The sequence below is a fragment of the Schistocerca cancellata genome, chromosome 2 (assembly GCF_023864275.1).
Source record: "Schistocerca cancellata isolate TAMUIC-IGC-003103 chromosome 2, iqSchCanc2.1, whole genome shotgun sequence".
In the NCBI taxonomy this organism is placed as follows: domain Eukaryota; kingdom Metazoa; phylum Arthropoda; class Insecta; order Orthoptera; family Acrididae; genus Schistocerca; species Schistocerca cancellata.
The window spans coordinates 1,059,362,231-1,059,379,000 of record NC_064627.1 but is presented as its reverse complement, the minus strand read 5'-3'; the positions used below and the strand labels follow the sequence as shown (position 1 = coordinate 1,059,379,000).

The 16,770-nt window shown below is 40.4% G+C and overlaps 1 protein-coding gene across 2 annotated transcripts in view; it reads right to left on the bottom strand.

Annotated features, from left to right (window-relative positions):
* LOC126163058 (juvenile hormone esterase-like) overlaps positions 1–16,770 on the bottom strand; it is a 285,106-nt gene that overhangs the window by 252,837 nt on the left and 15,499 nt on the right. For both annotated transcript variants that reach the window (XM_049919957.1, XM_049919956.1), the window contains exon 2: positions 3,012–3,140. In XM_049919957.1, the coding sequence (XP_049775914.1) occupies positions 3,012–3,140 (129 nt within the window). The remainder of the gene's footprint in view (positions 1–3,011; positions 3,141–16,770) is intronic.

The following is a 16,770-nucleotide window of genomic DNA, read 5'->3' as shown; positions in this document are numbered from 1 at the left end:
CATCTGACCAGGTGGCACTTTTCCATTGGTCCAGAGTCCAATATTGATGATCCCATTTGAATCATAATTACAATATTATTGGACCAATGTGAGAACAACAGCAGTTGTCTGTCGTAGAACACCATATTCAAGAATGTGCACTGAACACTGTGTTCCAAAACATTGTTAGTATATCTTCCACAGATCACTGCCTTTCCTGCTTTACAGTGTGTGCAAGCCTGCAACCTCCACATTATGTGATGAGGTGCGGTTGTCCAGCATCCTTGTTGCTCACTCGTGATTTCACAACACACAACCAACTTCTATAGATGCTCATGACACTAGCACATGAACAGCCAATTGTCTTTGCTATTCATAAGTGCAGGATCACATCAATCTGCACTTTGTGAAAGTTGCCACTGTAGAAAAACGTAGGTTGGTACTTACCAAAAAGAAGAGGTGTTAAGTTGCAGACAGGCACAACTAAAAGAATGGCCACGATGTGTGTATGAATGGTGTGTGTCTCTGTTCCTCTTTTGCTGATGAAGGCTGTGGCCAAAAGCTTTGTTTAAGTGTCTTTTAATTGTGCCTGTCTGTAACTTAATGTGTTTTCTTTATGGTAAGTAACAATCTATCTTTTCCTACATTGTTGAAATTCCTATGTGGATTTTCCTTCATGAAAGTTGATTAAGTCAGTGAATTTTCTCATTTGTGGTCCGTACCATCTCTAGAATAGTTTCCTATTAATCTCTGTTCCTCTTAACTACTTCCCCTACTGGGTATGTGCCTGCAATATCACCAAGAAAATTAATCTTGTGAAGGCATTAGCCATAGTGTTATATGCACCCTGGGGTGCATGGTGTAACTTGGGTTGCCTATGTCGCACGAAATATTTTCCAGGCCAGTTTAATTTTAACCTCCCTGATATCTTGTGCTGCATAATAAAGTATGTATATGTAGATTTTTCTGACACATATGGCATGAGGCTTACTATTCTACACTGGTGTCCAACACTTGAGATGAAAGTAACTTTTGCATGATGTGTCACTGCCAAGTATCATAGCATAATGAAACTTGGACCATAGATAGAAAGAACTGCTATGCTTTAGAACAGAAGGTAACTGAAAGAAATTCACAATGAGATAGTAGAAATGACACTTTTATTCAAAGTTAATAATTACACCTAAGTCACCATGGTTTATGATGGCCCCTTTGAGGTTGTATGATTTCTGATGGCTCCCTGGAGAAGGTAAATGGTGAGACATGGTTGTCAATAGGGTGTGTGGATCACCACAGATTGTGATGCATGATCTGCACTGTGCTCCCATGCTGGTCACAAGGTTGGTAATGAATTCTTGTGATGGGGCAATGGTAGATAACTGCTATGTCATCGTTGACTGATATGGAAATACTGCAATACATCTCCCCAATGCATCCCAACTGTGCTCAGTGTGATTGAAGGCAGGGAATGGCCAGGCCAGTCCATTTGCCGAATATACTTTCATTCCAAGAGCTCCTCCATCTGAGCTGTGAGCTGTTGATGTGACTGCACACTGACATCCATAAAAATGAAGGCAGGGCCAAATGCACCCTTGAAAAAGATACACATGGGGAAGGAGAACAGCGTCACAGTGACACTGACTGGTAACTGTACTGTGTTGAAAGATTTTGAGTTCAGCATATCCATGCAACATTGTGCCTCCCCACACCCTAACACTTGCACCACAAAATGACTATGTTCGACAATGTTCCTGTGTGGCTTTTAACCTAATCTGGTGAGAATTTGGAATCGATAATGCATCCAGGAACATTGTCAGACATTATAGTTCCCATAGCCTAGGTGTTATTGTCATACTTCCAGCATGCTGGAGTAGCTATGTGTCAGCAACTTCTGTTAATCAGTACAATGAAAAACCAGTCCAAAGTTGCAAAAGAGAGGCGTAATGATGGAAGGGTATACTGACCTCCAAATCTTTGTAACGAAGTGCACTTACCAGTCAGTGTTCTTGTGACACTGCACTCTTTCCCCATGTGCATCTTTTTGGGGGTGCGTTGGTCCTGACTTCATTTTTATGGATGACAATGTATGACCACATTGAACTGTGCATGTGTAGGAGCTCTTGAAGTGAGAGGATATTTGGTGACTGGACTGCCCTGCCCTTTCATCCTACTTAAATCATATCAAGCATGAGTGGGATGCATTGGAGAGGCATACTGCAGCTCATCACAAGCACCAATGACCATCAAGCAGTTGTCAGCCACACTGGTGAAGGAATGGAATGCCCTGCCTCAAGAACTCCTTAGCAACATTCTGGCCAGCATGAAAGATATCCCACCTTTTGTAATGTCCAGGGGATCATCATAAATTGTGGTGACTTCAGTGTAGTTATGAGTATTCTCTTTGAATAGAAATGTAATTTCCATTTTCCTCATTGCATGTTTCTTTTAGTTCCCTTGTGAACTATACTGTAGCAGTTCTTTCTATGTATGGTCCAAGTTTCATGCTGTGTTACTTGGCAGTGACAAATTATGCAAAAGTTACTGTCATCCTTAAGTTTTGCACACCTGAGTATTTTAAGATTTCTCAGTTAAACTCTGTACAAGCCAGGGACAATATGTTTCTGTGCTGTGTTGATTGTACTTCTTTACAGCCAAAGATGTTATTTTTAGTAACAATCTTTTTATGTTTTGTATGTTATTAGTATTAGGGCTGTTGTTTGTATATATATAAAGTAGCTGTTACGCGAACTTATTCTAGCATTATTTCACTACTTTAACTAGAGCATGTGCTGATGGCTGAAAGCTTACAGTCCTATACTGACAACTTGGAACAATACATACTGCTGTTATAATTAAACATTCCCCCAATAACTGGGACATGTATACTTTGTATAATTGATGATATATGGCAAAAGCTATGTAGGAAAGGCAGCATTTAACATATGCTATATCTAATGCAAAAAATTGTTTCATAGTTACAGAAAATTTATGCAACAATTTTTGAGTTAATCAGAAGCTTTCTTGTTACTTACTTTGGTTGTATATACATTGAGAAACAGGCAGTCCTCTGAGCTATCATTTGCACTCTGTGCAATTGGGCATCGTGCTCCATCTTGTGTAGCATTTATAACATCATTCCAAGGCTGTGGAGGTGAAGGAGGCTGTAAAATTAATGCTCTGCTTTTGTTATTGGCCTAACATGAATCCAGATAATTAAAGACAACAACTGAATGAACTGAATGAGTGCTCTCTCTCTCTCTCTCTCTCTCTCTCTCTCTCTCTCTCTTTTCATCAAAAAGCCAAGAAAGTTCTCCATCCTTTTATGTGCCTATTAATGACTCAACTACTCCACTATCTGCTGAGTTTTTACCTTTAATGCTTAAATTATTTTTATTCCATCAAGGGCTTTCCATTGCCATATTTACATCAATTCACATACAGTTTCTCCAATTTACCATGAATGTACCAGGTATATTTGTGCTATTTTTATGGTTTAGTGGTCATGAGCAAGCACCAATATAGATCAGAAGGCAAGGAAAATCTGTGTTCCAAACTGCTGTGGAAATCCAAAGAATAAGTACCAAGTATTTCACAGTTGCATTAGGAAAGCTCTGTTGTGTGAGTACTGTACAGAAAATTGCCTATCCCTGTTACATGTAGAAGGTACAAGAATTGCTGCCAGGAGACTAGATATAGAGGCTGGAATTCTGCCACTACATTATAAGTCATCACATGCAAGATCAGAATTTCTCAAGAACAATCCTTTTCACAATGCAACCCACGGTATAAAAGGAGACACAGTGAATTCTCATACAATGGATTAGTGAATGTCAGGAAGCTTTCCAGGAGGACGCTATGAGCCGCACACGGGTTTTCGAGTGGTTTGGGCGCATTAAACGTGGTGAGATGTGTGTTGAAGACCAAGCTCGCTCTGGACTCCCTTCAACATCGCGAACTGAGGAGAACATTGAAAAGGTGCGCCAAAAGATCAACGACGATCGTCGCCAAGCGATCGACCAAATTTCAGCAGAGACAGGAATCAGTTGGAGCTCGTGCCAGCGGATTTTGAGTGAGGATTTGCACATGAGACGTGTTGCTGCTAAATTTGTTCCGCGCCTTCTCACACAGGAGCAAAAAACCACTCGCATGAATGTGTGTCAGGACTTGAAAACAGAGACTGCACGTGATCCAAACTTCTTGAACAAAGTCATTACAGGGGATGAGAGTTGGCGTTTCGGGTATGACCCAGAAACCAAGCAAGCGTCAAGCTAGTGGAGGACTCCCAACTCTCCCAGACCAAAAAAAGCAAGGCAAGTGAGGTCAAATGTGAAGACAATGATCATTGTCTTTTTTGATGTTCGTGGAATTGTGCATCAGGATTTCGTACCCCCGGCCAGACTGTTAACCAGCACCTTTACTTGGATGTTTTAAGGCGTCTGCGAGAGGATGTGAAGAGGAAACGCTCGGTACTTTGGCGATCAGGTGACTGGTTTCTGCATCACGACAACGCTCCAGCACACACGGCCTTACGAGTGACCCACTATTTGGCATCTCAGAGGTGGTATGTTGTTCCCCAATCTCCGTATTCGCCGGAACTAGCCCCATGCGACTTTTTCCTATTTCCACGAATGAAAAAAACGCTAAAAGGGGAGCGTTATGACGATGTTGAGGCGGTAAAAGCAGCTTCGCAAAGGGCACTGGACAATATCAAACTTGAAGAGTTCCAAACATGCTTCCAACAGTGGGAAAAGAGACTTGACCAAGTGCATCGCATGTAATGGAGAGTATTTTGAAGGTGACTGAAGTAATGTTGTAAAAAGGTTCATCAATAAAATTTTTATGACAACAATCCGGTTTCTTTTGGGTCCCCCCTCGTATGCATCTTAGTTGTAAAATCAGTCACAACATTCAAATATTTATGGAGCATCCAAAGTAATTTAAGGTATAATGACCACATAACTCTTGTTGTTGGCATGACATATGCCTACCTGAAAGTCAGTGAAAGAATGTCAGGGACATTATGTTGCTCACCTAACAAATATATTACGTGCATCCAGAAAGTAAGTTTCCCTATTTTTTTTTAACAAAGACAATATTGGCGCAGAAGAAGCTCAGTAGCACAGTCATCACAGTATAGTGGTAATGAGACTAGACTGTTGCATGGAGAGTCATGAGTTAAAAACTCACCAGAACTGTAAAATTTTAATTTCTATATTTGGTTCGAGTACATTCTAGAAGTATCCACAGATGTCAAGAATCATTGTACTGGAATGTTCTGTAACTGTATATATACCGTATGTTCTGGCTGGAGGCAGTTCGCTCCATGCTCTTGTATGTGCAAGTGCTGAACAAACCTTCGTTAAGTGAAGTTAGAGTTCATCATTCATCTAATTACACCTTCTTCTAGGTGATACTATTCTGTTGGAGGTGCTGGGTATTGGAACTTGTGATATCGCACATTAGCAACGACACAATGGCTCCCATCAGGCCATGACAGAGCCGCCATTTACGTGCCGAGAAACCCGAGTTCAAGCCATATTCAACGGATTGCAATCTCTTGGAGACAGAAAAGAAGAGGACGTTACGATGACAGCAACTGTGTGTCACCACATGAGATATTCTTCCGGGTTCTCTGGTTACGATGGCCAAGATCCAAACAAGTGGCTGAAGGTATATGAGCGTATAGCCAAATTTAACAAATGTGATGACGCTGTGTGTTTGGCTAACGTGTTTTTCTACTTAGAGGCCACTGCCAAGCAGTGGTATGAGAACAACGGGGAGAAGTCCACAAGCTGGGAAGTATTCCAGGCGGAACTGTGCAAGTATTTCGGCAACACACAATAACAGAAGTGCAAGGCTGAAGATAAATTAAAGTGCAGGGCACAGCGTCCAGGAGAAACTACAGCATCCTACATTCAAGACGTCTTGTAGCTGTGTAAAATAGTGGATCCTAGAATGAAGGAGGAAGATGAGGTTGCACATTTCATGTAGTGTGTTGCTAAGGACATGTATCAAGCCCTACTCCTGAAGGAGGCTTCGACAGCAGACGACTCCATAAAATGGTGCCAGTATATCGAGACAATGCATCAATAAAGAATTACACGCAAGAAGTCTGAACGGCTTCCAAACATTGTATCGCTGTCTGTGATGAAGGAAGCAACTGATTTCACAATTGTTCTTCGTCAGGTAGTGAGAGAGAAAGTTCAGAAGGTACTTGGATTACACGGCGAGCAAAAAAACCGAGATGGTTCAAGAGGTCATAAGGGAGGAAGTGGAACAGATATTGAACCCAATCTCTCGTCCTTCAATTCCCTTTAAAACGGTGAAAAACTCGAGACCCAGGCGAAGTTACGTTCCTACATTGCTGCATGAGGAACCTGTTTCGGCACCAAGAAAGACTGACGTCTGGAGGACACAGGATAACCAACCAGTATGTTTCCACTGCGGACGACCGGGACATGTGGTGTGCTATTGTCGAGAAAGGCAGTGGATATTTGATGACGCCGATGCCAGAAGACAGCAGACCGATCTTAGCCGGCGCCAACTCCGAGATGAAGAAGATGAACAAGAAGATGTAGGTGCAGGACGATGTAGGTCACCATCGCCGCAAGCTAGCCGCTAGAGAGCACGCTTCCCAACACGCCAATCAAGGTCTCCATTGCCGTTTAGAAGCTCCAGCCGATTACCTATCTGCCGCAACCTGGAAAACTGAAGTGTGTGACCTTCCTTGGAGGTGAGACCGCCGAAGAGAAAAATCCTCCGCCGTCGATCACTACAAAAATGATAGGAAACTATGTTGATATCCTTCATAATAGATGGACGACCAGCCTAATCTTTTGTGGACTCTGGAGCATCATATTCAGGTGTTTCGGAGAAGTGCCGTCGCCAGTTGCAGAAAACCGTATTCGTTGACAGCAAAACATCTCTGCTGAAGGTGGCTAATGGGAAATATTTAAAACCTACAGAAAGATGTGTCATTCATGTGGGTATAAGTGTCCATACAGAGCCCTTAGAATTCATCATCTTACAAGAGTGTAGTCATGAAGTCATTCTCAGATGGGACTTTTTGAAAGCTTCTCAGCCAATTATAGATTGTGGTCACTCGAAAATTATGCTAGACGAGATGAGATACTGTGGACAGGAAGATGCGCATCCAAGTGTGTGGAGACTATGTGTGCTGGATGAAGTGATCATTCCTGCAGTCAGCACTAGAAAGTAACTGTCACGCATACCATGTATCAACCCATGGATCTTGTATGGAATGTAAGAGAAGCATACCACTGAAGAATAAGTTGGTCATCCCAGCCTCTGCCGTCTCGTTTAAGAATGGATTCGGTGAATTGTGGATAGTTAATTGTCGCCGAGAACTGTAGATCCTTCCAAGATGTATGTGCGTAGCAAACGCTGAGCCATTAATTGCCGAACAGCTGAGCATCATAGAATCCTTCCATGCCAAGTCTGTGGGCAAAATTGGCGCTACCACTAAGAGACAAGGTCCTATAGCTCGACTATCACCAGATCTCACTAAGGAACAACGGAAGAAGCTACTTGACATTCTTCAAGAGTTCTCTGAATGCTTGAATCCACAGGTGGAGAGCAAATTAGAAAAATCGACGGTGAAGCACCGGATTAGCACTGGAGACCACCAACCAATAAGCCAGAGAGCATACCATGTGTCAGCAACAGAACGTCGAATAACTTGCGACAAGGTAGAGAAAATTATGAAGAATGACATCATTCAGCCTTTGCAAAGCCCATGGTCGTCACCAGTGGTCCTCGCCAAGAAGAAGGCTGGCAGTTGGGATTGTTTGAAGGGGGCTAAGCTTTTCTCAACCATGGACATGTGCTCGGGATATTGGCAAATCGAAGTAGATGAGGCTCATCGTGAGAAAATTGCGATCATTACCCCTGATAGCCTGCATGAGTTTAAGGTAATGCCGTTTGGTTTGTGTAATGCGCCAGCAACTTTTGAACGGATGATGGATAATCTTGTAAGTCACCTGAAGTGGATGCTGTGTCTTTGTTATTTAGATGATATTATAGTGTTCTCAGAGACATTTGATGAACACATAGAAAGACTTGGGTCCGTTCTTAAGTTTTCTCCAACAAGATGTACTGAAACTTAATCCAAAAAAATGTCTCTTTGGAGCAAAAGAAATCAAAATACTTGGACAGTTTGTTTCAAACGAAGGTACGCGGCCAGACCCAGAAAAGGTGAGATCTATAACGGAATTTCCTTTTCCTAAAAGTATTAGAGATGTGAGAAGCTTCCTCGGATTATGATCTTATTACAGTCGTTTTATCAAAGACTTTTGTATCAAAGCCAGGTCACACCAAGAGTTATTAAAAGCTGATGCTAAATTTATCTGGGGTGGTGCTCAACAAGATTCTTTCAATGTGCTGCGAAAAGCTCTGACGACTGACCCTGTACTTGGTCTGTATGATGAGAGAGCACCTACAGAACTACACACAGATGCCAGCGGGTATGGGATCGGTGCTGTTCTGGTGCAGATTTCGGATGGAAAAGAGAAGGTTAAAGGCTATGCTTCTAGGACACTTACAAAAGCCGAGAGAATTACTTAACTACAGAAAGAGAATGCCTTGATGTGATCTGGGCCATGTGCAGATTTCGACAGTATCTCTATGGAAGGCCATTCACAGTTGTCACAGACCATCATTCACTTTGTTGGTTGACAGGTCTTAAGGATTCAACAGGACGACTCGCCAGGTGGGCACTACGTCTTCAAGAGTATGACACCATAGTGTATAAAGTGAAAGAAAACACCACGATGCCGACTGTCTCTCAAGAAACCCTGTGCAAGACCATCAAGACTTTGATGAAGATAGTGACTGTCTCTCTGCACTCCAGGATCTCTCTGCTGAGCAGAAGACGGATGTCAAGATATCTCAAATTATGCTTGGCTTAAATCGGTCAGAGGATGTGAAAGGACAGTTTAAGGTAGTTAATGGATTACTTTGCAAGAAAAACTTTGATCCGTTTGGAGAGAGGTGGCTACCAGTGATTCCTGAACACATGCGCTTAGATTTTCTACAGAAATTACATGACACACCTGAGGCTGGACATTTAGGATTTATTAAGACATACAATAGGATCCACAAGAGAATTTTCTGACCAGGTTTATTTAGGAGTGTCCGCCACTATGTGTCGCACTGCCGAGAGTGCCAGAGGAGAAAGGCAGTTCCTCAGAAACCACGTGGCCGACACATACCAATTCCACTAGTCGAAACGCCTTTCCAGCATGTTGGGATTGACCTCCTCGGACGATTTCCAACGTCTGCTAGTGGCTATAGATGGATTATTGTTTGCAATGATTATCTGACATGCTATGCCATTACAAAAGCAGTGAAAACAACCGAAGCATTCGAGGTAGCCAAATTCATAGTTGAAGACATTGTATTAAAACACGGTGCCCCAAGGTCGTTAATTACGGATCAAGGGAAAATGTTTCAATCGAATCTTGTGACAGAGATAAACCGTCAGTGCAACATTACTCATCATATGACGACTGCCTACCATCCCCAAACTAACAGGCTTACTGAATGCCTTAATAATACCTTGGTCGACATGCTATCAATGTTCGTCAATGTTGAGCAGCGCAACTGGGATGAGGTGCTACCTTTCTTGACGTTCGCCTACAACACTGCCAAACAAGACACCACAGGATTTACGCCATTACTCCTGGTGCATGTGCGCGAGGCGACTACGACGATGGACGCTGTGTTTCTGTTACATCCTGGTGACGTGGACGACGACTACGTCGCCCAGGTGTTAACCAGAGCTGAGGAAGCTCGGCAGTCAGCTCGACTCCGCACGCTGCAAGATCAAGAAAACGATCGCCGAAGGTATGACGCGAGCCACCACCCTGTTGTCTACCAGCCTGGTGACCTCGTCTGGATCTTCACTCCTGTTCGGGAGGTTGGTCTCTCTGAGAAGCTCCTCAGACGCTACTTTGGACCTTATAATGCTGCAAAACAGTTATCTGATGTTACTTATGAAGTTGAAGATTTTTGTGGCAGCATAATGCACCCCTTTCTGTGTGAAAGTCAGATTTAACCCAGAATAGTGAAGACCAACCTTCCTTCTAGTGTTGTAGCTACGCAGTTTACTGCTATTTTTGAATTGGGATGGGTTATTAATAACAAATTTTTTAATGAATATGTGTACTGACAAGGTACTGTGAATATCCTGGGCTCCTTAAATAAACGTCTGCAAGATAATCTTGGATGGCTCCAGTTATATTCTTGATTACAAGCCTTTGTGCAATGAATACTTTTTCTCTTATTGATGAATTACTCCAAAATGTGATCCAATATGAAAGCAGTGAATGAAAATAGACATAATAGGCTAATTTACTGATAAATTTGCAATAACCCTAATAGCGTAAGTAGTTGAACTCAAACGTTTCAGCAGATCATCAATGTGGTTTTTTTCCAATTTAATTTCTCATCAGTGCACACATCCAGAAATTTTGAATAGTTGCTGTAGCAACAAACCTCTGTTCAAAGTCTATATTCACTAATGTTGTTAAGCCATTACTGTACAGAAATGAAAATAATGTGTCTTCTCATAATTTAATGAGAGTCCATTAACAGACATCCTTTCAATAATGTTCTGAAAGACATTTTTTATAATTTCCTGAGTAAATTATTGTTTGTCTGGTGTGATTACTTTACTTGTATGATCAGCAAAAAGAACTAGCTTTTCATCTTCATGAATATTGTTTGGCAAGTCATTAATGTATATTAAGATCAGTAAGGGACCCAAGACTGAACCCTGTGTGACTCCATTCTTGATACCTGCCCAGTTAGAGGACTCTGCTGATATTTTCACACTGTTAATTTCAACTTATGGCATTCTTTCACTTAAAGATGAATTAAACCATTGTGCACTGTCCTACTCATGCCACAGTTCTTAAGCTTATCTTGAAGAATTTCATGATGCACACAGTTTTGAGAGGTCACAAAATATTCCAATGTGCGATGTTCTGTTATTCAGAGCTTTTAGTATTTGATCAGTGAACGCATTTATAGCATTTTCTGTTGGAAAGTCTTTCTGAAAACTAAACTGACATTTTGTCAGTATTTCATTTTTACAAATACATGAAGCTACTCTTGAATACATTACTGTTTCAAGGATTTAGGATAAATCTGTCAGAAGCGAGATTGGGCACAACTTGATAGCATCAGACCTATCCCGTTTATTCTGCAATGGTTTAACAATAGCAAATGTTAGTCTGTCTGGAAAAATCCCCTGTTTCAATGAGCTACTACTTATAGGCTGAGAATCCTACGTATCTGTTGTGAACAAACTTTCAGACTCTGTTGGAAATGCCACCAATTCCACACAAGCTTTTACTTTTGAGTGAATTTATTATTTTTCTAATTTCAGTGGGAGAGGTGGGTTAAATTTCAATGTCATGAAACATCATAGTCGAGCTTCTGTGAAGTTTGGAATGTAGGAGATGAGGTACAGGCAGAATTGAAGCTGTGAGGACGGGGCACGAGTCGTGCTTGGGTAGCTCAGATGGTAGAGCACTTGCCCGCGAAAGGCAAAGGTTCCGAGTTCGAGTATCGGTCCGGCACAAAGTTTTAATCTGCCAGCAAGTTTCATATCAACGCATACTCCGCTGCAAAGTGAAAATCTCATTCTGGTTCATAGGTATTGCCTCTTCTGTACATAGCCTTGCATTTTCTAATGAACAGCTGGATACTATTTTCTCTAAAAAACTTAAAAAATTATAATTAAAAATTTTTTCTACTTCTGACTTATTGTTAACAAACTTTTCATTGAGTTTGATAGAAATATAGCCTTCCTGTGCTCTCGATTGCCCTGTTTCCCTTTTAACAATATTAATTTAATTATCAGATATGCTAATTTCAGACATAATGCACATACTTCTGGACTTTTTAATAACTTTTCTTAATAAAGTACTTTTTATAATGTCTGACTGCAGCAACAGTTACTTCCTACATTGTTAGTAAGATATATATGCTCTCCTGTGCTATATAACTATTATGGAGATTTTGCTACATAATTATGAAAACTAAATTAAACCTGATCCATGCAGACCTTGACACCACTGTACTTCGTCCACGTCACCAAGGGGCTACAGCAATTGACCAGACAGCTATCTATCTTGACAAAGCAAGTCATTGTTCAGGGAATATTGTACATCATGCAATCTGCAGCAAGAACAGCATAGTTGTAGATAACTCTTTTAAAAAGCTAGCGAAATTTTCAATTTCCTTTCTGTGAAAGCTACTAGAAAAATTGACGTTATTACCACCACCCAAACACTACGGCCTCCAGAACTAGCTTGCTTATTTAATTTTCTTGTTCAGCTGCAGCTTTTTTATCGCCAAAGAAAATTGGCAAAAAACTTTAATCAATTCCAAATGTAGCGTTAGTTCTTATGTACCTTATAATAATTCATACTAAATTTTTATGGTAGCTTTTATTATCGGCTACAGCAATGGTTCTTTTTATATTTAATGTGAATAAATGTACTGAACAGAATACAAATTTTGCAGCTCTCAAATTACAAAATACTAGTTGTAATACTTCATTACCAATTAGCAAGCGATGCTGGTAACCAGTTCTTTTTATTTCTGCAGCTTGTACATTTCTGCTTCGAAACAGTTAAGGATATTTGTTAACGTCAAGTCCTCGAATCCCCGCCCCTATTAAGCCTACTGGTACTACACCACCCTCTGCCACACACCTTACAGCGCCTTGCGGAGTACAAATGTAAATGCTCTCCACTGCTCGAGTTCATATCCATAGGCAGATCACAGCCTGTGGCTTCTCACTGTAAACACGGTGCATTTCACTATTTGTGACGTAGAGACAACCACATGACAGAGATTGGTCATCTTGATGAAGAACTGAATCACCCATCACCACTTTTCGAAGTATATAGAGTCGTATTGCGAGCACTCCACTTTCCCTGAGTGCTGTGACAGAAAGGGATATAATAAAAATTACAGAAAGGGATTATGTCACGGGAGAGTCGTCGCCTGTGCCGAATACATTTTGTGCCGCAAAACTGGTGATCTGGAAGTGTTCATCAACCATCCTTCCCGTCCAAAAACTGTTTATCAAAATTTCATTCACTGCCAGGATTCGAGAAACTGTAGTTACTTCCAGGACGAACTCCACTGCATTTTCGAAAACAGTTTCCCTAGATATATGTTGTTCGCGCAGACATAGTTGACGCTCGGCGCGGTGGCTGATGCGAGGGACTGTAGATGGGAAATGCCTTTATAGTCTCTCCTATCACCCACCGCGCCGAGTGTCAACTTCGTTTGCGCCTGTATTATGTGAGTTAGAAATTCTGAGGACATTGTTGCCTGCCATCATTTTCTCCTACTGCTTACCGCCGTGCACTTCTACATGGTCACTGTTATAAACATAAACAAGCCAACAGTATAATGTTATAACCAAAATTGTTTTTACGTTCGCAGTTATTACGTTTTCCCGCCACTTTTATTATTTACTGTTGGTACCATAGTAAGGTCTATTATTACAATTACTTGGTTTCCTGTCATTAAACATTTGATATAAATAACGTTTCCACACGTTCTGAGCTTTTGAACCACTACCACAAGCTTCAACATCAATATCCAAACCGTTTTATATGTCAACTGCATCAGCTTTCCGCTAGCAAACCTACACTGTCTGTTTCAGAATCTGTATCATTTTAGGTTCGAAAAGAAATATCCGTGGAATTCTTAGGGGAATTCTCAAAATGATTCCGAAACGTTTCGTCACCTGACTCCACTCTGAACTGCAATAAATCATCAAAGACAGTATTTGATTTTTTTCGTAAATAGAGGTCACATGTAATGCACAAAATAATACGCCAGGAAAGCGTTCTTTAAACTTAGTACGTACTAAATTCGCTAGGTGCTCATTGGCGAGTTCTTCTACACTCTTAGTTTGGTTTGTTATAATATCAACAAAATTACTTTACTTTTCAACTGCATCTTATGCTTTCTCGCTGATTCGTGAAAACCGCTAAATGGACAGTTTATGAATCTGCCACAATGACAAATTAAGTGTAACTGTAACTGAGTAAACCAACCGTGGGTAAACTGACAGCCAGTCCAATCGAAATGTTATCTTTGTACGATCTACGTTATTCTTGACATGTCCGCCCCCGGTAGCTGCGTGATCAGCGCGACAGAATGTCAATCCTAAGGGCCCGAGTTCGATTTCCGACTGGGTCTGATATTTCCTCCGCTCAGGGACTGGGTGTTGTGTTGTCCTAATCATCATCATTTCATCCTCATCGACGCGCAAGTCGCCGAAGTGGCGTCAAATCGAAAGACTTGCACCTGGGAACGGTCTACCTGACGGAAGGCCCTAGTCACACGCACTTACATTTTATTCTTGAAATTATAATTTTTGTCAGATTTCGGCGTAGATTCAATAAAGTCTTATACATTAGGGAAATAGCAAATATCATTTTTTTCAATGCAATTTCAGACATGGGAAATACTGACCTGGAGACTATTGCCTGTAAAGTAAGTACTGGCCAGGTCTAGTATTTTCAATAGACATATCTGAGTTTGGCTCACCCATCTCTTGTTATATTTCTCCGCAGGTAGTACATTTTTAGATTCTCTCACTACTACTTTCGGTTTTCATATTTTTATGAAATATCAAAAACTTACAATTATCGACCATTTTTCACACCGTACAACGCAGAAAGTTCTTGGTAAACCATATCGATGCACCACTGCTCACTTACAACTATTCATACCAGTAGTTCACCATGAAAAAATTGAGAGATAACATCGTTCAGCGTCAACAACACTTTTTACGCCGGATCGATAAGCTGAGCGTTATGGGCGTGATATTGAGACATTCATGCTCAAATGCTATGCTTATTTTCAAGAGTGATTGTGAAATTAATTGAATACAGGCAGTTGTACAGCAATTACTCAATGAGTGCCACCCAATGCTCGGTGGCATCGGTTAGCTGTAGTTCAAATGACAATGACTTCCTGCTTCTACCGGTAAGTACACATCAGTACGACCACAGAGTACAAAGGAGCACGCGTACATCACATGAAAAGAAATATTACTCTAAATTAGCGCCTGACAATAGTTAACCGTTATTTGAATTTTCAATGAGTAAGCTGTTGTTGAGTGTGTTTTGTCGTGCAACTGTTTTGTTAGACCGATAACCACTTGAGATTTACGAAGATGCACGAACTTAGTGACGTTGGATTTGGGATGGTGACTTTCGTTCTGTAGGAAGACAACATTTCCGAGATGGAACTCTCACTATGGATATCTTTCTTAATGAGAGAATGTGTCCCAAGTAGTGAATTAAAGATGGGAAAGACATACCGTGGTTTAATAATGAAATTCGGAAAATGCTTCGGAAACCGAGACAATGTTACATCATCGGTTCAAACAGAACGTAGAAATGCCGAAAGGCAAAATTTAGTAAAAATCCACCCATCTGTAAAAAGATGGATGCTTAAGCATACAGTTACTTCCATGGTTATTTATTTATTTCGAGTTCTGTAGATCCTTATGAGAATATATCTCTGGATATAGAACGAGTAAAATTTTTACAGATTATTGTTTAGTGCACAAGTAAATTGTTCTTATCATATAAATAACAAGAACAGATTAGCTAACACGTAAATTCCTAAGAGACCAAACTACTGAGGTCCTCGGTCCCTATATGTATGAGTTATCATACTTGACTTCTGAATGAATATACAGTTATACATAGAGGTATACATACATTTCAATTTTTAAATTACATTGTAAATAGACAAAGAATGATGATTAAGGCCATAAAAGTCACAAAAGTAGATTTAAGCATACTCAGGAGCTATTATGCATTTTGGCTTAGAAATTCGTCTATCCTATTACATTACATTACATTTATCGTTTTCCATGGATCCCTTGGAGAGGAGTCTCTGGGATTTTTTTTAAATACTCTTTCAGTCAGATACATGGATATTGTACAGTTCTAATGCAGACAGAGCTATAGTCCTTCTGTTGGCCAACAGGAAGTTCTTTAATTCACTCTGAAACCGATCTTTATCACTTAAAAGACCTTTGATATGCTCTGGTAAGTTATTGAATATTTGAGTGCCCATATATTTGACTCCCTTTTGTACTAATGTTAAGCTTTTATATACATATCTTGTCAGCGAAAAGATCTTGCAGAGAACCTGAGAAATTCTGGTCCTACCTAGAAACACTAGCAATGAGCGGGTCACAGGGTGCCCTCTAGTCGCTTGTCGATGAGTCTGGTTTAACAATAAATCACAGCAAATAAAGGAAAATTGAAGTTGGAAACAAGATTAGATTAGATTAGATTTACTTTCGTTCCAATTGATCCGTAGCGAGAGGGTCCTCCAGGATGTAGAACATGTCAGAAAAACAATAACACGATAAATATTTACAACTAAAACAAATAAGCTAATGTACCTTCCACAGGTCCCAAGTGGAATGATCATCATTCTTTTTTTTAATTAACACTATACGAAAGGATCATTTTACAACACTCATTTACTAAGATCGAATTAATGCACTGAATTTAAAATTTTAAAAAATGTTGTTTTATTTATAAGGTAATAAACATACAATAAAACTATTACAATACTTATTTACAATGAATACATTATTGCACTGAAATAATGCAAAAGTTAGATTGTACTTTACACACACAATCAGTTGGTTCTATTGAGAAATTCATCAGTGGAGTAGAAGGAGCTGGCTTATCTTCTCTTAAACTGAAT